The sequence below is a fragment of the Dunckerocampus dactyliophorus genome, chromosome 1 (genome assembly GCF_027744805.1).
Source record: "Dunckerocampus dactyliophorus isolate RoL2022-P2 chromosome 1, RoL_Ddac_1.1, whole genome shotgun sequence".
NCBI classification, from domain to species: Eukaryota; Metazoa; Chordata; class Actinopteri; order Syngnathiformes; family Syngnathidae; genus Dunckerocampus; species Dunckerocampus dactyliophorus.
The window spans coordinates 45,645,264-45,666,570 of record NC_072819.1 but is presented as its reverse complement, the minus strand read 5'-3'; the positions used below and the strand labels follow the sequence as shown (position 1 = coordinate 45,666,570).

Genomic DNA, 21,307 nt, shown 5'->3' with positions numbered 1-21,307 from the left:
CCCTTTCAGTCGTCATTTATATGCATTTAGAATTGTTTTATGCACGTAAAACTACAATGATAAAACTATAAAAATGTGTTTTGTGTTAACATTTTTGAGAGACAACCGCTGATGACATCATAGACCGGATACGGTTGCCATTTTGTTAGCAAGCTAAGGATGCTAACAGGATGTTTTGTGGTAAAACTACATTAACAAATTCAATACCAAAGACGTAGTTATACGTTTTTATAAACCCAAACGCCCGATCCCAACAACATATTGTTGCGCGAGAGGTGGATGGAGGTGATGATGCAACTCCCCATCAATGTATTATGCTTCAGAGCAACTTTAATTAACACGCACACACACCCATGCATGTGCACACACATGCACACACATAATTCAGTTCCAAATGTGAGATTGTAAATACTTCACGGTGTTATATTTGTAAATAAATTGTTATTTTTATTTGTGTCAAAATGAGAGTTATGCTTGAAATGTATGGCCGGCACTGAAGGGGTTGTCTTTTGAAAAATGGCTGAGATTGAATGAGTTAAGAACACAGTTGGACTATCGCAGTGTATTAATAACACGAAAAGACGTGCACCATATTGCACGCTAACCGTAAAAAGTACACAAACCGAAGCAAAATTTTTTACAGTACCCGAAAAACACACTAACCGGGGTGGATACTAACCAAGGTTTCACTGTACTGTATATTACGTGACTGCTTGTCAGAGTAGGGGCAGGGTAACAGAAACTCGGCCTCATCTCTCTACAGACGGATGAGACAGCAATTCAGATCCAATTATTGAAGTTAATTATCATCATGATGTTTAGAGTGCGGTACCAGGAAGTAGTGAACAAGATGCTGCTATCACGTTTTGATAGAAGTCTTATGCAGCGATCGAGTTTTGATCTGACAAATCTTAAGTAACTTTGATCAAATATAGAATTACAACAGCTTCTGCTTGGACATTACATGACAGCTGTTGAACTCGGCTGGGGGAAAAAAACAGCCACACTTTATGAACAAGTGGGAACACCGACATAGTTTGGATTGCAAGGTTTCTAGTGTGCGTAAAGTGTGTAATGTGTGGCTTGAATTCTGCCTCACGCAATGCCACTTTTGTTCATGTATTATCATACACAGTAGCAATGCCATAGTTCAGTCTCATTGGCTTCTGACTGCCCTGTTCTTGCAAGACAACTATTCTCTGTTTTAGTCTCGTGACACCCCTACTGCTTTCCACAGTCATTTTAACATGGTTAACACCTTAGTATTCTGGGATTTTGTGTGTGCCTAAAACAGCTAGAAAAAAATCATACCCAAAGGTCGTCCTTGAACGATTCGGAGTAGAGCAATGGTTCTCAGTTACCTTCCAGTAGCTGTATGCTTATTCACGTAATTACAACTGCACTTAATCAGTGATGTAATTTCTTTCTTTCCTGTCTGCAAATTATATTACAATACTTAATGGCTGTTATTAGAGCTGCATCATAATGCCTTTAAATAGATAATAATGCTTTGGTGTGACCCTGTCAGAGAGAGATGAATTTGACAGTGTTTATTATTGTGGCTGCAGTTTGCATTGGTGCACATGTGCAGCCGTACTACAGCATACCGAGAACTGGTTCAGTTTTGTTGAACAACGGTTGTGGCATATTAATTGTATGCCCTGTGACTGACCTGCAGACCAGTCCAGGCTGTACACATTTGTTTTATTTACATGCTGCTGTATACTGCTCCTTTACTGAAATTGCACTGTTATTGACTGTTTACATTGTAAGTGCAATATTACATGGTCAGTGCAGGTCTATTATGTTCACTCAGACATTGGAGCTGTCTCGTGCGTAAAAACTGTGATCGACTCATTATTGTGACCCCCGATGGGGAAAAGCTGAAAGACAAAAAAAAACAAGGCATATTCCCACTGACTCTATGTAGGGTAGCATAGTTTCTGAAACAGTGTATTACAAAATGATATTCTCCTTGTGTCATGGTTGTGTCTCCAATTCTTCCCATTGGTGGCAACGTTTTCATCATAACTTTATTAATGCTGGGAACACAGGAGAACATGTGACCACTTCAGACGAATCGCCTGATTTACCCTCTTGCTATTTCTGTCTCAGATACTGGGATGATGAGGTTCAGGTGGCCACCAAAGAATTACGGACGCCACAACTCGCCAAAGTCATCATTAGATGTTACTGGAGGCCGTACGCAGTGCTTGGAATCTTCACCCTAATTGAGGTCAGTATTGACTGTTATCCAGCTAAAGCATGCTGTATAATTATTCAGACAGGATAACCAATTTAGAGAATAACACCTTGTTTATATGCTAAGTAAAGTAAGAGTTTCTGCTTTACAGGATGTCTGCCTTCACTTTATCTTTATTTCCTTTACCATGTCAGGAGGTGATAAAAGTGATCCAGCCGGTCATTCTCGGGAATATGATCCGCTACTTTGAGGATTATGACCCAAACGATCAAACGGCCCTCAACAAGACCCTTGGCTACGCAGCCGTGCTGTCCATCTGCACCATTGGCCTGGCCTTGCTGCACCACCTCTATTTCTTCCACGTCCAGCGAGTGGGCATGAAGATCCGAGTGGCCATGTGTCACATGATCTATAAAAAAGTGGGCAGGCGTTGTTATGAGAGAACAAATTCTCTTCTGGTTTTTGAAGTGTGCATGTGAATGCTTCCGTCGAGCTCTCGGGCGTCTGCCAAGTTCTGTCACGGAATCTGTATGACAAAAGACTCAAAGCACAAAGAGTGCTGTCCTGTGCTCTTGTTGCTTATTAACTCATTAGGCATGTTAAGGCAAGTGGCCAAGTAGCACAACTTTTCTGAACAGTTTCATTTTTTTAAGTTTTGAGAAGTACCAAAAGGAATTGACCACTTTTTTGACCATGAATTGACCATTTGTCTTGGTAGTACGGTACCCGGATGTAGCACCACTTGTTCATCATTCAGCTTTGTCACATTCATTAGACAGAAATGGCAGAATACCACGAGTACCTTTCTTGTAACAAAACGTCCATTGTTACCTCACTCCCTTTACATAGTTTACGCATCTATTGTCTGGGAGTGTACATTATATTGTGGTTTATTGTGATTTTTTTTTCCTAAACTGAAAGGTGATTTTATTTGTATTTTTTCATTAGGCTTTGTGCCTCAGTAGTTCTGCCATGGGAAAGACCACCACAGGCCAGATTGTGAATCTTCTATCAAATGACGTCAACAAGTTTGATGAGGTACACAAGTTATGAGTTATGTATACAAGGTATTATCATTCAGAGAGATGCACATGTGCATAGTGTATAGACGGTGTATTCAGGCAGGTAATCGTCGAGTTGACGCCTAGTATTCTTTGGAACAAAGCTTATGACTAATTGTTTGACTTCAGCCAGTCTGGATACCTGCATTTTTACCGAGCTCGTTCTCTGCAACAGGTGACAATCTTCTTACACTTCCTGTGGGTGGCGCCCCTGCAGGCAGCAGCAGTGGTGGGGCTGCTGTGGCAGGAGATCGGGCCGTCGTGCCTGGCAGGCATGGTGGTCCTCATGTTCCTGATGCCGATGCAGACCTTGTTTGGGAGGCTCTTTTCCAAGTACAGGTAGCAGCTGGGAATTCTTGTTATTTCCACAAAACTATAACAGACATACAGATAATCTGTGTTTTTTAAAGAGTTAAGTGAGCCAGTTTCCCCATCTTCCAGAGCAAAGGCATCAATGTCGTTTTTACCGTGGGCCACACTGCAGTAATGGTTAACATCAGAGGGCCGCCTTTGACTGTAAAACCCTATAAATGCATTATCACCTCATGATGTTATTACTAGGATGCCCGATATTGGCATAATATTGGCATACGGTCAATATTGGTTTTGTTTTTTTTTCCTTATAATGAAAGCTGATATAGCCCTTTAAGCACCAAAGTCGCAACACTGCTATGATGCCTGGTCTAGTTAACACTCCTGCTCGCAGGTTGCTGGGGCACCGCTGATGGTTGGGGTAGGGTGGCAGTAATGTGGACGGGCGCATACTTACACTGGCATTTAATTTGCTATTCATTCTTACATTATTTTGTATGTTAGTGTTCTTTTAGATCGTATCTCATTCATTTTGCTCCCTCTCGTCTGCAGGAGTAAGACGGCCATTCTAACTGACAGCAGGATCCGAACAATGAACGAGGTGGTGTCTGGGATAAGGATAATAAAGATGTATGCCTGGGAGAAACCCTTTGCTGCTCTGGTGTCGGATGTCAGAAGGTAAAGAGAAAGATCAGTACCTCACAGTGAGGAAAGGTTAAATAAGCCGGAGAAAGCATGTCAACATGTCTTTTTGTGAGGTCATTGAATAATAAGACACAGTACAACTACTGTATGAAGCAATAAATCAACTGTATAAGACAGTAGGCATCTACCGTAATTTCCAGTGTATAAGCCGCTACTTTTTTCTTAAACTTTGAACCCTGCAGCTCATGCAGCGGTGCAGCTAATTTATGGCCATGTTCTAATCTCGTGACATCTCCTTTACCTCAGAACTACTACTAATTGTTTAAATACTGCGCCGCTTGCTACTCAGTGAGAAAACGGTAGCTCTTTTTCTGGCAGGAGCCAATTGTGAACTATAAGGGAACTCACAACGAGCTTGTCAACCCATTGGAATTCACAGGAGGTCATTACTCAATATAACAGTCTGACTCACGGTGTCATGCTAAAATCATCACACAGTAGCTTAACACTCAAAAAGGAGATGAGAAATATACAAGTACCAATGCGAGTTTAGAATAAAACCACAAAACGATTTTAGCTTCTTTCTATCATGCATTGTTTCCCATCAGAATAGTTCATTGGCCATGGCTGCCGGGGCGCTGCAATGATTCGTGTCCACCAGAGGGAGGCCTGCCTCCTGTGATTTCCGATGGGTTGATAAGCTCGTTGTGAGATTTCTAATAGCTGATGATTGGCTCCTGTCAAATAAAGAACTACCTGGTCTTTCCAGACTCGTGCGTGACACAATATCCCATTTTATGACGTGGACATGCGCGGCTTATAGTCTGGTGCAGCTTATTATGTACAAATCTGTTTTTCTCACTAAATTTATTGGGTGCGGCTCAAACACCGGTGCGTCTTAGACACTGGAAATTACGGTATAATGCAACTCTTCTCTGTCTTAGCAATAAAACAAGAGGTAACACATCAAAATAACAGATTATTGTGGAAATTGTCACTTCTCTTCGCTTCATTTGTGAGGATGACTCACCTGCAGATGACGCTTCAAGATAGTGTTTTCAGTGGTGATAATCCCTCACATGGTTTACACAGTGTCTCGTTTTCCAATTCATAACGTCAAACGTGAAACGCATTCGTTTGTCTATTCTTCTGTTTTCTCCCAAGCGAAGGGATACTGCAGCATACAGTATCGTTTTGGCAGTGGAAACTCCAACAGCCCTGCCTCACAAAGACAGTAGTTCTGATCGGACAAGCCCCTGCCCCCTCTTCCACACGCAGCTAAACTAGCTGTGACTGGATATACAGTCGTCCCTCGCACCGTCGCATTTTTTCAAAAATTAATTCATGAATAAATGATCACTAAATGATGTTTAGTGGTTGACTACGGCCTATTATTAGTAGAGATGCTCCGATCAATTGGCCACTGATCAATATCGGCCAATTTCCGTAAAAAACAGAAATGCCGTTCAAAGCCGATCACAAAAAACGATGGGCAAACACTACATGTATGCTGTGCCACATCGGGTTGCCGGCACCCACACTGATCCGACAACAGATGGACTTCATCCCGTATTGCCACAAGAATCAAAACTAGTCTGTAAAACCTCACGGATTCAGTTTAACAGCTCAACACAGGCTACACCCATCGATGGCAGCGTGTTTGATCACTTCTCAACTGTATTGCCGTTCAACTGATCTTGCATCTTTGTTTGCACGCTTTGCCTAGCTGTCACTGGAGTTATCCGCCTAGCTTCTTGTCTTCAGACTCCAAATGTGACGTTTTACCACAGTGACATTTAGTTTTTAAAACAAACAAGTGTGTATTTGTGTGTGTGTGCGACGGAGAAACGAGTTAGCCGTGTTGGAATTGAGCCTCTTACAAGACGTTACCTGCACAAAAGCACCTTCAAGCACTTGTGGCAGGTGGCTTGAGTCTGCATTCATTTAGCACACACATGAGGCACGGATAGCTACTTAGTTTTTTGGGCTGATTACTACCGTTTACGTGGACACAAATGCCTTTATGATACTGGGCTTTGGTAGACATCCCTATCACTTTGTGTACTCAACCGCAACATTCGTTACACTTGCACACTCTCGTGAGATCCAATACAAGAGCTGCATCAAAGATAATTCGATACTAAGACAATAAAGCTTTGACATAAATAATAAAGATTGACACAGAGAGTGTTATTTTAAAGGGGACCTATTATGCTTTTCCTCTTTTCTGACCTATAAATGTTGTTACAATGTAGTATTTTCGTGTTAAACGATGCCAACGCATCAGATAATGACATTTGCACATTTGGAAGTGAGCCCTGAAAGCAGTATTGGATACCTAGTTCCACTGACATCAATCAACCCAGACTTCCTTATATGGGCATGCCCAGATACACGCTGTAGGCCTGCCTCCCTCTGCTCTGCTTCGCTCTGTTCACCATGTTAGCAGTGGCTCCCAGGAACTTTTTGTTTGGTTGTGAGGGAAAGCTAATTTTGTTTAGCTTTCCTAACGAGGCAAGCATCAAGCAGAAGTGGTTGGAGCTGCTGATTCCCGGCCAGCAAGAGAAAAATATGCTCATCTGTCATTGGCACTTCACACGGGACTGTTTGGTGAACATGGACCAATACGATACTGAACTATCCGCCAAACTGTTGCTGAAGTCCAACGCCTTTCCAGCGTTACTTGGTCGTGTTGAAGAGTCAGAAGAGCAAGCTGTAAATCAGTGTCCTAACGGTCATAACTCTCCTACCTGGACAAAAGCGGCTTTATAGAGTGTGCATACAGGGATGTATGTTCAAAGCAGACATTTTAACAGGTAAATAGCCGTTTACTATCAACTGCTGTAACGGCAAAATTAGAAAGTGGGGTTCGGCAGCTGTCGGGAAGTCCTTGGGAGCGCTAGGGAGTGTGACCAATCACGGCGGAGTGGGCTCGGCGGGAGGTGTACCTATAGGAGGGCCGGAGGTGGAGTAAATTACACAGACGGTTTGGGCGAGAAGCAGGAAAACCAAGGAAACACCGCAGGAAGAGTCGCAGAGTCTGGAAGATCTAGAAACCTTTCTGTGCGGGTTATTTTGTGTAGCTGCTCTGTAGGAGACCGGAAGTCAATACAAAGGCCCTAAGATGAGTGTAATGGGTCCCCTTTAACAATGTTTATAATTGTATTTGTAGTTTGCAAAGGTATGAAAGTGGTTTTGCATATTTTGGTTACCAATTTTGCTATGTGAAGGTTAAAGGTTAGCAAGAATTACCAGAAACCTTTGCAGATTGCAGACCTCTGCCAAGGATTACACATTTTTCATCTGAAATCAATGAGGAAACAGCAGTGGACATTACACTTGCTGACCCTGCATACACAAAGCATATGATCTACAAGTTGACATCCACTCCTGAACAAAAGATCAGGGTAAGTGACAAGTATTGGGATTTTGCACTGCTGGATTGTAACCAGATTGTAAGTAGAGCAACAAAATGCTAAAAGACGGAAAGGGAACAAAAAAAGTTTTCTGATAACGGAAAAGCTTTTGAACCTAAGTGCTTTTTGCATTTTGATACTCACAATCTTGCTAGTGAGGGGCGTGGTACGCCGTGGACTGGTCGCTAGCCAATCGCAGGGAACATATAGACAAACAACCATTCACACTCACATTCACACCTAACGAACAACTTAGTCTAATATAGCCCTTACAGTCAACTAGAGAGATACGTACGACGGAGTATTAGGTCATCAAAAAGTCGTCAATTTACAAGAATAAAGTCGTAATATTACGTGTCAGGGGGAAAATAGAGCATAGCTCTTCAGGAAGGAAGGAAACTTTCCTCCTGCTTCAGGCAAGCTTTTGTTTATAACGTGGCAGAAAAACAGAGCAGTTGAGCACAAACAGATTATCATGTCTATCCCTTCTCACTTCCACCTTCCTTACCCGCCCCCTCCACATGCCCCTTCAGTGCCTGTAACATAAAGTTAAGACTTTTCTCTTAAATTTGCAACTTTATTGTGGTAAATTTACGACTTTCTTCTTAGAATCTCAAATTATTTGAATACTCCGTTGTAACAGGCATTGCCTGAGACAACTATAAAAAGGGGGAATATATGTGACCTGTGGCCTTGGGCAAAGGTTATATTAAGACTTTTTTTCTTGTAAATTAACAACTTTTCTTTTTTTTCTTTTCTTTTTTTTCATAAGTCTGCCTTTTTTTCAGTGTGGCCCTACTACTTTGTCGTAGATACAAACTCACAATCTCCTGTCTGTGAGGCCAACATGCTAACCACTAAACCATAGTTGCAATCCATCAGTGCAAAACTTCAATACTTGTCATTTTGTTCAAGAGTGTATATATTATTTATTTTACCTAAAATAAACAAAATGCATTTTTGGAATGTTTTGTTGTGTGAGTCTATTCTCACCATAATTTAATGGCCTGCTTGTATAAAAAAAAAAAAAATTGTTTGGCAGTTATCTGTCATTGCACTGAACAAAAACCACCAACCAACCAAACATAACCTTATCAGAGATAGCCAGTGCCATTTTTTGCAAAATTAAGCACTATTGTTATTTCGGTAAAAGCAGATTTTGTGTACAGCTTTTGTATTGGATTAGATTGTGCAGATGTACCCTTACACAGTCTGTCCTGTCTCCATACTGTGTTTCAGTTTGAGTCATATTGCTTTTAATTTCTTTGTTCCTCTTCTTCATCATCATTTTCATTATCATCAGTATCATATGCCTCCATTCTCTGTAGGAAGGAGATCTCCCAGATCATGATGAGCTCGTACTTGCGTGGCCTCAACATGGCCTCCTTCTTCTGTGCCAGCAAGATAATTGTCTTCATCACCTTCACCCTCTATGTCCTGCTGGGGAACACAATCACAGCCAGTCGTGTCTTTGTGACCGTGTCACTGTACACAGCAGTGCGTCTCACCGTCTCACTCTTCTTTCCCAATGCCATTGAGAAGCTGTTTGAGGGCCGTGTGAGCATCCGCAGGATCCAGGTCCGTCACCATGTAATCCGGAACATGTGAATTTTAGCCCCAGCTTCAATTTGAGGAGTCATTAAAAATCAAAGTCATTAATGGAGTTCTGCCAGAATTTCAGTTGATAGTGAGAAATTCCAAATGTTCTTCAACAATACCCAGCCATTCAATGAAATTTGCAACAATCTCGATGTACAGTGGTGTGAAAAAGTGTTTGTGCCTTCCTGATTTCTTATTTGTTTGCATGTTTGGCACACTTAAATGTTTCAGATCATCAAACAAATATAAATAGTCAATAGTCAATGACAACACAACTGAACACAAAATACAGTTTTTAAATGAAACTTTTTGTTATTAAGGGAGGAAAAAAATCCAAACCAAAAGGCACTGTGTGAAACATGGAAAAAAAAAGAAATCAGGAAGGGGGCAAACACTTTTTGTCACCACTGTGTGATCTTCTGTTCAGTTTGTCTCATGTTATTCACCTTTATGGTCTAGGAGTTCTTGTTGCTGGACGAGATGACAAAGATTAGCACTTCATTACCGATGGGTGAGAAGAAAGATTGCGCCATTGAGATCCAGGACTTGATGTGCTACTGGGAGAAGGTTAGAATTGTCAGCCGTCTACACTGCATTCACCAGCCACAATATTAGGTACACCCGCAAAGCTCCAAGAGCTGTAACAAACAGACTTACAATGATAAGAATTCCCTCTTTTATAAAACACTCACTCTGGGCCACTTTTATTGTACTGATAATAATATGAATGTATTTAGTTGGCAGCTCATACGGTGACTCAAATCGTGTGTTTCCACAAACTTGGCTGCTTCACTTTTCATGTTTGTGATTCGTATACCACATTCAGTATTATTGCAATTAATTAAACTCACACAGTCATTACCAGTGTTGGGCAAAGTACTTTAAAAAAGTAATTACAGTTACTAGTTACTAGGGAAAGAAATTATTGTTTTTCTTTTTATACTGCATGTAAACTATTATTGAAAAATAATTGAACACAGCCCCTCATTGCCCATAATAACATGGTTAAAGTGTGATTCAAATGCTCTGCTACTATTAAAGAGACTAGTGTTGGTTTAAATGTACAGCTCAGTTGGAGCTGTTCATACATACAAATAATCTCATCATGTCCTTTCATTTATCTTTGTGTTAATAAAGGACAGTAAAAATGGACATATTTCAGACATACACTGCCCTCCACCTGCAGGTTTTCCCAGACTTTTGGAGGGGAATGACTCTCAATCGTGACAAATTAATTAGAAAATTGTGATTAATCTGATTAAAAAGTGTAATCATTTGACAGCCCTAATTTAAATGTAAGTATATTCTTATTATAGTTTGCAGTGGTGACAAACTGTGAGTGTTTTCTAATCTTTTCCTTCTGTCAAGAAGCTAAAGAAGGTCACCAAAATATGTGACATGCCTCTCAATATATCTTCACCACTGAAAACCACCATTATCACAATGATAGATGAACTAATAATGAAATGTTGTTAAAATTTTGTTAGCAGCTAGGGATTCCCATCCACTGTCTACATGACTTTAGATTCTCCTGTATGCCTGCCCCCACAGAGTCTGGATGCTCCATGTCTGCAAAATGTCTCACTCACGCTCACTGAAAATCAGCTGTTGGCTGTCATTGGACCAGTGGGTGCAGGAAAGGTAAAACTGGTTGCTCGGGGGTGTCATTTTACATGTGCTCTAATGCGTGACCTCTCTAACCACCCAGTCCTCGCTCCTGAGCTCGATCCTCGGAGAGCTTCCACCTGATAAGGGGGCGATGAAGGTGAAAGGTCAGCTGACGTACGTGGCCCAGCAGCCCTGGGTGTTTCCCGGAACCATCCGCAGCAACATCCTATTTGGGAAGGAGATGGACCCGCTCATGTACGAGCGAGTCATCAGAGCTTGTGCTCTAAAGCGGGTAAGCAAGTGAAGTAATTGCAGTGTGCACTTGGAAACATGTCGAAACAAGTAGAAGGAGCCTCATAAATGTCTTCCCAACTATGAGAAACGTTGCTTGTTCGCATTTGGCCACATTTCCTGTGTTTTGAGGATTTGAGTCAAACAGCAAAATGTAGAATGACTATGTTTATGCTATTTGGTTGTGAAGGACCTTGAGTTGCTCCCAGATGGCGACCTAACGCTCATTGGGGATCGAGGCGCCACACTCAGTGGGGGGCAGAAGGCTCGTGTCAACCTGGCCAGGTAGTATAAGTCAAAGAAGCACTGACAGAATAATTTGCTGTCGTTTCCATTGTTACTGTTTCCGAATTTCCTTCAGGATAAAGAATGTCTACCTATTGCCACCTAACCTGTTCAATGCATGTTTGTGCACCTCCAGGGCTGTGTATCAGGACGCTGATATTTACCTCCTGGATGATCCTCTGAGTGCTGTGGATGCTGAAGTTGGAAGGCATCTTTTTGAACAGTAAGAGAAAATGGCAATTATGGCGTTAATTTATTAACTCATTTAATCCCAGACATTTTTCAAAAGACAACCCCTTCAGTACCGGCCATTTGAGACGATTCTGACTGATCTTTCAATGCACACAGAATATTGTGTTCAATGGCTATATAAACACCTACCAAAAGAAAGATTAGACTCCCGTCTTTCATCAGAAATAAAAAGTTTGTTTCTACCTTTTTCCGTTCCTTAGTAATCAGCAGTTGAACATTCAGGAAAATATCAGTACCCAACTACAAAAGGGAGAAAAAGAGGTTTTTGTGAAAAGATACATTTCACTTTGACACAAATATTTTTTGCTTTTGTGACAGCTCAAATATCTAAACAACTGTACCACAACATAAACAACACACAAAAAATATATTTTTTAACATCAAAGTAGCAATTTATGTACAATTTAATTTAATTTAGTTACAATATAACACTATGAACTATTGACAATTTTCACATTAGAACTGAACTACGTTTGTGCACAGGCGTGTTATGGGTGTGCATGTGTGTGCACGTGTGTGTGCGTTAAAATTTCCCTACAATGGGTAAACGTCTGCACGCTACACTCCTCCACGCCCTCATCCTCTTCCTGTCATGTGTTTCTCGGTCCTCTCCTGCTCCCTGCCGAGCTTTTACCAAATGCACTTCTGCCACCAAGTGGCTGTTTTTATGGCATTAAAATTGCTCTGAAGCATAATACATTGGTGGGGTGTTGCATCATCACCTCCGCCAGCCTGTCGCGCAAAAAAATGTAAAAGACATATAAATCCGATATATATGTATAAATACAAATAAAAACGTACAACTACGTCTTTGGTATTGAATGAGTAAATTGGCAATAAGCCCCAAATTAGAAATTGCTCAGTCTTGGTGAAAGTCTTGGTGTCCCACTCGTGCTCACCTACTCACATACTCCAGCTAGGGTGAAGATTTGAAGGTTTATTTGTCAACATTTGAGCATAGACAAGAAAACAAGCTTTTTTTGTTGTTGTTGAAGTAACCACGTCATTATTTATCCTTGCGTATGATTGCCCTTTTTAAGGAGTCACCGTTTCTACTGTGTACCCCTGATGGGCTGAAATTGGCTCACAAATGGTGTTTGTTTTGACAGTCAGGAAATGCATTTTTATTTAGACTTTTTTCTGTTAACATGAACATTGATCTGTGTGAATGTGTTGCAAAACATATTTTAGTAATGCCCATGTGTAGACAAACCCATAATTATTTAATTCTAAAAGATTCACCAATTTAGATTTAGCCAGGGTATCAATCATTTTGTGTATTCCTGTTGGTGTGGACACCGTCAGCTCGATGGGTACATTTTTGGAGAAACAAAGTAATGCGTATAACTGAACACAGATCTAAAAAAAAATTATAGCACCAAAGATGAAAAGCTGAAGGAATGTGTTTTAAGTATGACAGGAAGAGGTGCGGCGCTGGCCATGACCTGCTAACAATGGCTCTTCCTGGCTTTTTCAAAACACTGTCACATAACACAAGTAGTTGAAGTTCGTTTTTGAACAACTATTTGTTGACCCAGGTGCATCTGTGGACTGCTGAAGCGCAAACCTCGCATCCTGGTCACCCACCAACTACAGTACCTGAAGGCAGCAAACCAGATAGTGGTCCTCAAGGAGGTGGGTGCATTTGAATGCAAAAAATAATTATCTAGGAGCCTTGGTTCCCAAAGTGGGGTACACAAATTATCGTAGTGTTCACGTGAATAAAAAATGAAAAACAACGTGGCTACATTGGAAACTAGAATATAAATACAGGTACATTGTTTCCGCTACATGTAATTGATCGTGGCGGTGCGCCACTACAAAATAAAATCCGCCACACCTTAAAAATGGGTTGTTGTTTTTTTACTTGAAAACCATTTTAAGTAATATATTGTATGAATGCATATATGTGCTATATATATGCATATATTGCTTATTATTTACGCACATATTGACCGCAATTAGTCCAAAAACGATTGAAAGTATCATAAAAATGTTTCACTGCGCTTTGTTTTGAAAAGCATGCACAGGAATCGCTTATTTGCCTTGCTGGCACTTGTGCATGTGACCAGATACGTGACACATCTTGTGTTGACTTTCTGTTAGTTCCTTATTATCGGGTGAATGAACAATAGCTCATAAAATATCTAGTCAATTGACGACAGCTTGTCACATGCTAAGCATATCTATGCTGGCGTGTGTGATCGCTCACGTTTCAATATCATTCCACTTATGGCATTTTTGTTTACATGCCTGGCTGGCGGCATCTAGCTAGCTCGGAGCTACAAGTGGCTACTACGTTCAATCATCGATCATCATCACAACTTACTTTTTTTAAAGTGTCACTTAACAATCTTGCTCTGCTGATATCATAATACCTATGGCTTGTCTTCAAAGCGCTAGTTGTGTGTTGAAGTTGTGCAACAGAAACGCGCAATGTGGAAAGCTCTAGACAGTGATGCAACTTTGCCATTAAATTAACAGTTGTGCAATGTTCTGGTTTCATGTTCTGCCAGTTGAAAAAAGTTGAATAGATACGTTAATGAATAAATAAGTCATAAAAAAATTGCTATTTGTCATTTAAAAAAAATTAATTGCAGACGCAGCAGCGGCACAACACAGCAGCGGCAGTCCGCCCTCCCGTGCAGCCCACCACCGCAGCTTCAAAAAATCCTAGGGGAAATCCTGCAGGTAGCCTTCGGGTTTACGTGCAAGTTGTGTTCCGAGACTGTGATGTATGTCAAGTTTTGGTGGAAATAGGACCTTATACCGAAATCAACTCTTAAGTCACTCATACTGGACACAGAACATATGAAAGACAGAAAACACAGTAATAAAAAGATTAAATTCAAGAATTTAATGAAACAGTAATATAAAAACAGAATAATTCCATAAATTTATCCCTGTGGTTCTTATCCTGCATGCTGGGGGGGTCGTTGCAAGGGGTGAGAGACAGGCTTATCGGGAGAAGGAGGTCTCGATAATGAGACCACTACGCTGCTCATACTGTTATCACTCCATTTTATAGGCGCAGGTTCTTTCACATGTTCAAGAATGCCATTTCTATCCTTTCATGATGGTCGCCGTGTTTCAGCAGCAAGCCAGTGTTGCTTACGAAGTCTAATTTCATTTTACTTTTACTTTCACTTTTATGCACTGCCCAGATGAACTTGGGAGTCCTAATGGAGGTTAAACTTAAATAGTTAACTAAGAAGAACAAAAGTGAGTCTTTCCTGTGTTACTCCGCCAGTTTGCCATTGTATTCATCCACTTACGTATTACTACGCCACACGCATGTAACTGGTTCCTTTTTTCTTTTTCTACAGTTGAATAATTAATGGCAGTGCGTACGTAACCATGAAGCAGCAAAAACTGCATTGCAAAAAACTGCATTGCAGCAGGTTACACATTGGTAAAGGCTACCCTCTAGTGGTGAGCAAATTCACTCAAATTCAAATTACACGGCAAGTGTCCATTCTGTCCTGATCTCGATGATTGACTGGTATCTAGCTCATTCCGTCATGCGGCTAACTGCTGAAAATTGGTACGTTTTTGTACTGGTGTATTTACTCGGACACAGTGTGTTGCATGTGCAAAAGTTCTGTCGCACAACTCAGTGAAACCTTATGTTGCACGGGCATTTAGAAACCAAGCACTCTTCTGAAAAATAACATATTTTAAGGGTACTTTCTACCAGGAAGACGTATTAGAGACAACTGTACGTTAATAAGAGCAGGCTGTGAGTTACCGAGTGGGTAAATCTGGCAAGCCAACCACTATTGCGGAGGACCATGGGTATGGTTGGGACAATGCTGGGAGAAAAGGCCAGAAAAACTATGACTGTGATTCTCTGCGCATCAATGACACGGCGGAGGATGTTGTAACAGCTAATTCAGTGCACACAGGCCAGTGAATTTTACGCACAATAGCTGGAAAACAGTCAACAGATATAGCCGGCCTGGCACATGTCCTGGTGTACAGTTAAGTCCCTGTAAAGAGTTCTTCTTCCAAAAAAAGAGGACTGTTGTTGCTCACTGAAAATGCCAGTAATTAATTAAATAAATCAAACAGGTGAAGAATAATTAAAAATAAGTTTTTTTGGGGGGTGCATGCTTCAGGTTTGGGAACCACTGATCTGGAGCAGTAGTCTTCATCTCAGGTTTATTCTTGAAGAAAGGACATAGGAAGGCTCCATTTGTTGGTAGACCAAGATTATACAAAAGCTTATTCGACCTGAACTGAGGAATGTTGAACACCCAACCAACAACACATAATCTATATCTAATCTCAGTGCAGGCAGTAGTAAAGGCATCACAGAAAGGCAAACTATCAGCTGTAAACTATCAGTGTAAAAGGCTGACTACATAATGGACTGATAGCCAGTCAGTCACAACTGGGAATGCCCACACTCGCTGCATGGAATCTGTGAACCACAATACCAGCTATCAGTCAGGCATTTCTGAGTCTGCATATTATTGTAAGGTTTGTGCAGTTCAGATAACAGGTGCTGGCTTGCCAGGCTGAAATCTGTTTGGTAACAGCAAACATTCGAAGTGGATCTTTTTAGGGATCTAAACACTGGTCATTATTTGCAGGGATGTCATTCAAGCCACTGATGTGTGTGATGATTTTATTGCTGCCCTGTCATGTATTTGTACTGTATGTACAACTAAGTACCTGACACTACATACAGTACATACTTTATGTTTGTTCAAGGGTCACATGGTGGCCCAGGGGACATATGCGGAGCTACAGCAGTCCGGGGTGGATTTCACCTCATTGCTGAAGAAGGACGAGGAAGAGGAGGCCCAGCAGTCTCCCAAAGACCTGTCCCCCCGCAACCGGACTTTGTCCCAGAACTCAGTGCGGTCCCAGACCTCCTCTGTGCACTCAGTCCAGGATGGAGAACATTTGGCGGTTTGTACAATGATTGTGTTTGCAGAAAAGGATCAGTCTGTGAAACTCTTCAATGGGCTGCTGCTCTTTCCCACCTAGACTGAGCCGGTCCAGACATTTGTAGAGGAAAGTCGTGCGGAAGGATCCATTGGAGTGAAACTGTACATAAAGTACTGGCGAGCTGGTGCCAGCATTTTCATTCTGCTTGTTGTGATTCTCCTGAACATTCTAGCTCAGGTAAGCAAAGCAAAGCCACCATGTCACACATAATTAGGTATGAGAACAAGATGAATATGGCATTACCACTTGGGAATTGCGCCCATTTTAAGCAAGAGTGTCTCGGAGATCCGAGGTATTTGGATCAATTGACATAATTGTAAATATAAACATAATGTCTAATCATTGTAATCATTGGTCAAATGGACAAAAGCCTCAGCCTGCTGCTGCCAGATAAATGTGGCTGTAGCTGCTTGATGCCAATGAACTGTTCCCCAATAGTTATCAATGTCATCCCGCCATCTCACATGCTGCCTCTGTTTCTGTAGCTGTCCATGGGCCTCCTTGATGTTACTAACGATGTCCATCTGTTTGCTAGTATCTGCAAGGAAGGTCTTTGAACATATTTTCCACTTCACTGGGCCATTCTCCAATGACTATGACGTCATTTTCAAATCTCAGATGGTTGGGCAGTTCTCCATTTGATAACGGGCTTGTCAACCCGTTGCAAATCGCAATTACAGTATAGCATAGCAGTCTGACTCACCGTGTCATCTTACTAAGAACACTTTACTAACAACATTAAATTCATCACACAGTAACTTAACAATTATAAATAGAAACATAGAAATGTATAAAAACATGTACCAATATGAGTTTGAAATGGAAAAAAAAACCTAAAAAGTTTTCCCATAATCAATTGCGTCAGAGTAAGACATTTATTTGGGGCGGTGCAATAACGTCAGCCTCCCTCTGGGCTCCGGGTCCTCTTGCTCCCACTAGTGGACAGCGCCATCCACCATTTTCTATGTGGCTTGTCCTCCAATAAACTGCTCTTGTGGCAGTAATGCATTATGGGTAGATGTTAAAATAGCTGCTGTGTGTTATTTTAAACTCGTATTGGTACATGTATATTTCCTAGGTGTCTTTTAAGTGTAAAGTTGCTGTGTGATGCGTTTAATGGTTGTAAGATGGCACCGTGAGTCAGACTAATATATTGGATAATGACTTGCAATTTCACAATGGTTTGACGAGCTCGTTGTGGGTTTTTGCACAGCTGATGATTGGCTCCTGTCAAATCTGTCACGTGCGCCTTATGCAGCGTAATTTATGGTAGTTCTTCCTCAAGTTCCATGAATATGACATCACCAATTAGGGATCTAATGTTGAATGTTGCAACTCTCAGATTCCAGTGATGGGCTGGATGTAGCAGTGCATGGCTCAGATCAAGGGTACCCAAGTGTTACATTTTGGGTAAAATTTCAAACTCGTGGATAGACTTGGTAATGTTATAAACACAAACTTCAAACATTGCAAAACACACACCCAACAGACCAGAGCTCGAGACATTTTCCATTTCCCATAGCAACCCTCTGAAGTTTACGCTTTTTTAAATGTAATGCACATAAATCAGTGTCGACTTTATGCTGTTATCTCTGCATAGATTTGACTTTTGTTAGAAAAGTAACATATTTGAGAAAGTATCATAAAGTAAATAAAAACAAGTGACAAATCTAGATCTTGAGTTAAAGCTCTGAAAATATGGCAAAGAAAAATTGGCCTTCAGTCCTTACCATGCCATTGTTGTTGTATCAATACAAACACTACAAATCCCATCAGCCGTTCTTAAGACTGTAATGACATCAACTTTGACCTATCAGCTCCACAATATAAGCTAATCATTGCAGCACTGTGGCAACATGAGCCAGGATTCAGTGAAATGCACTGAGTGAGTGGTTCTTGAATTATCATCTTTGACCTCCCATGAGGGACACGCCGATCGCTTACGGGTTAAGTACGGAGCCATTTATCAACGAACACGCTAGAATTTATTTTCGGATAAATGTCAACGACATTTAATATGACAGATAAAAGTAAGTAAAATCCGACTAGTAATGATGAATAATTTTGCCCACTTTGCGTGTTTTTTTTCGCCGCTTCGTGCACACGACACGAACGGCAACCTACGAGAGGTAAAAACAACGGCTGTCAAAACGAGTTACACTGCTTGGTAAACACAAAATTTGTAACTCACCCGACGAAAAAAATCATTTTTAAAGTGCATAAAGATCTTCTCCAATATATATAAAAATGAAAAAAATCTTCTGCGATTGGCTGGCGACCTGTCCAGGGTGTACCCCGCCTGTCGCCCGAAGTCAGCTGGGATAGGCTCCAGCATGCCCCCGCGACCCTAATGAGGATGAAGCGGTATAGAAAATGGATGGATGGATGGATGGATGAAAAAAATCTTACCTTAGACTTGACAATGGTTGTTAAACCGCCGATTGCTGGTCGAATTGAATGATGCTCCTTGATGCTGCTGAGGTCGTGACTGAACGTACATTACGCTAACACACAATGGTGGACACGGTGAAACATTCCCCTGCTGAATGCGTATTTGGCGAATAACCGGCAGAAGGACACAAGTTTTGTTTGGCCCAAGAAGGCACTTTTAATTTTCTAATTCAATATTTACTAGCAATACGCAATTTAAGCTGTGAGCTCGAAGTGTACGTACATTACGGGCCGGACACGAAATTTGGGTGTGTTAGACTTTTGTTCAAATAATCTTATTTTACTCTTTTATACACAAAAAATCACTTTAGTTGCAATAATCATCATGGGGTTTGTTTTTCCATGGAATTATGTTCTTCAAAATTTTCATCGGCAGGCGGACACGAAGGTAATGTACTTTTCACTAATGATTACACGACAGTTATTTTTTTTTACACTGAGAATATTTGAATAAAACACATTAGAAACCAATTTCAGACATCATTCTTTAATTCTAAGTAGAAATCATGACAAAATTTCACAACAAGCAGGGATTCTTAGCAGCCCCTGTTTCTTCTTGGTTCATAGTTCTGTACCTGCTGGGGACTGTGGGCTGTTTAGTTTGCTTTCTCTTTATGGTTGTTGTATGGCTTACCCGTCAATGCTAGTCTCATGCAGATTGGAAGAAGGATTTTATATCTGATTTTCATCTCCTAGACTAGCTGCTTTGCTGGGCTATGAACGTAGTCTGTCCATGCATGTTGACCTTTGACTATTCTTGTAGTCTCCGCCACCCTTGCTGACATGTTTTAAATAGCAAGCTATTTACGCATAGCTGGGCCAAGCGTTGGTGAACACTCTGACTGTATCCACACGCTGGTAGTTCATGCGTGTTTACCTCTGGGGCCACTCGGTGCTCCGACATCTACCTACATGTTAGCTTGGATTCCCAAATTACTAGGCATAGCCACATAGAAACATGACAGAAAATAATTGAGAACCACAATGAGCCAGCTTCTGGGTGGAAAGTTAAGTTGAGGGAGGAAGCACTCGGCATCCAATTAAAGCCCCAGCACTTGCATCATCTTACCCCTGTGAATAAACCACCTCACACCTATTGGCCATTGAACAATATTCTATTTATTTGACTTGTCCAAATACTAACTACAATATTTCTGCCATTTTATTGACTGAATGCGTGGCGAAACAATGAAATATTTTGTAGAAAGGTGTTACGATGACTTTAAATCCCAATATGATGAACAACTTTATGAACATGAAGAGTTGATCACAAACGCCAGGAAACAGGCATGACAAAAAACCGTGACATATTTCAATAGCTATTCGTGTAATATGTAAAATGGATGAGAAGACGAATAAACTAACTTTGCATTTTGCAGGTGGCGTTCATTGTGCAGGACTGGTGGCTTGCTTACTGGTAGGTGGGAGCTTGTGTGAAAACTTTAGACATTGTAATGTAAAGAACACATGTCTAACAGCTTATACTTTTCAGCTAAAAATAGGGGCATGTAGTGGTTGTAACGGACGTTTTCTATTGCACTGTAATTACAGTAATTTGTTTGTTACAAAAATACTAAACACTAATCGTGAATGGTGCTGACCTCTTCAATGAATATTGTTGATGTGTTGTTTGACACTCACCATTCACATACTGTAATTATAAGTTGGAACTTGTCAGCTTTTAAGAGCTCAGTCATTCCAAAACAATGTATACAGTGTGCCACATTAGTTTCCATGTTTACCTGAGATGATTTCATCAGGGCTGATGAGCAAGTCGAGCTGGAAACCACTGGCCAGAATGTTACTGGCCAAAATGCTACTGACAAACTGGAGGCAAAAGAACTGGACCTCAACTTCTACTTGGGCATTTACGGAGGTGACATGGGCATTATTTTTGCTCTTTTTGCTCCTTGTACATGTGGCCACTCTGCTTTTTTGCAATGCTACAAAGTGTGACATTTATGCCTCCACTTCTGTTTTGCAGGATTGACAGCCGCCACCGTCATTTTTGGCTTTATGAGGACTTTGCTAATGTTCAACGTGCTGGTGAGATGCACGCAAGCACTGCACAACAGCATGTTCACAGCCACCATCCGCACTCATGTGCGCTTCTTTGACATCAACCCCATTGGTGAGAGTCAGTGAAGAAGAGAATGTTTGTTTTGTTTGTGGATGCTGTGAAAGGTTGAACATTTTCATGGAAGCACTCCTTGACACTTCAGACAATG

At 41.1% G+C, this 21,307-nt stretch overlaps 1 protein-coding gene across 4 annotated transcripts in view; it reads left to right on the top strand.

The window, feature by feature from the left end:
* The window catches only part of abcc4 (ATP-binding cassette, sub-family C (CFTR/MRP), member 4), a 35,331-nt gene that overhangs the window by 9,150 nt on the left and 4,874 nt on the right, over window positions 1-21,307 (top strand). For all 4 annotated transcript variants that reach the window (XR_008571964.1, XM_054781129.1, XM_054781119.1 and 1 more), the window contains exons 3-19: window positions 2,116-2,236; window positions 2,398-2,622; window positions 3,152-3,241; window positions 3,440-3,603; window positions 4,129-4,254; window positions 8,966-9,215; window positions 9,696-9,803; window positions 10,788-10,877; window positions 10,945-11,136; window positions 11,326-11,420; window positions 11,557-11,643; window positions 13,211-13,307; window positions 16,389-16,589; window positions 16,668-16,805; window positions 20,459-20,496; window positions 20,840-20,955; window positions 21,064-21,210. Coding sequence is in view for 3 of the 4 variants with exons in the window: in XM_054781129.1 (XP_054637104.1) it covers window positions 2,116-2,236; window positions 2,398-2,622; window positions 3,152-3,241; window positions 3,440-3,603; window positions 4,129-4,254; window positions 8,966-9,215; window positions 9,696-9,803; window positions 10,788-10,877; window positions 10,945-11,136; window positions 11,326-11,420; window positions 11,557-11,643; window positions 13,211-13,307; window positions 16,389-16,589; window positions 16,668-16,805; window positions 20,459-20,496; window positions 20,840-20,955; window positions 21,064-21,210 (2,285 nt within the window). In the remaining variant the exon portion in view is untranslated. The remainder of the gene's footprint in view (window positions 1-2,115; window positions 2,237-2,397; window positions 2,623-3,151; window positions 3,242-3,439; window positions 3,604-4,128; window positions 4,255-8,965; window positions 9,216-9,695; window positions 9,804-10,787; window positions 10,878-10,944; window positions 11,137-11,325; window positions 11,421-11,556; window positions 11,644-13,210; window positions 13,308-16,388; window positions 16,590-16,667; window positions 16,806-20,458; window positions 20,497-20,839; window positions 20,956-21,063; window positions 21,211-21,307) is intronic.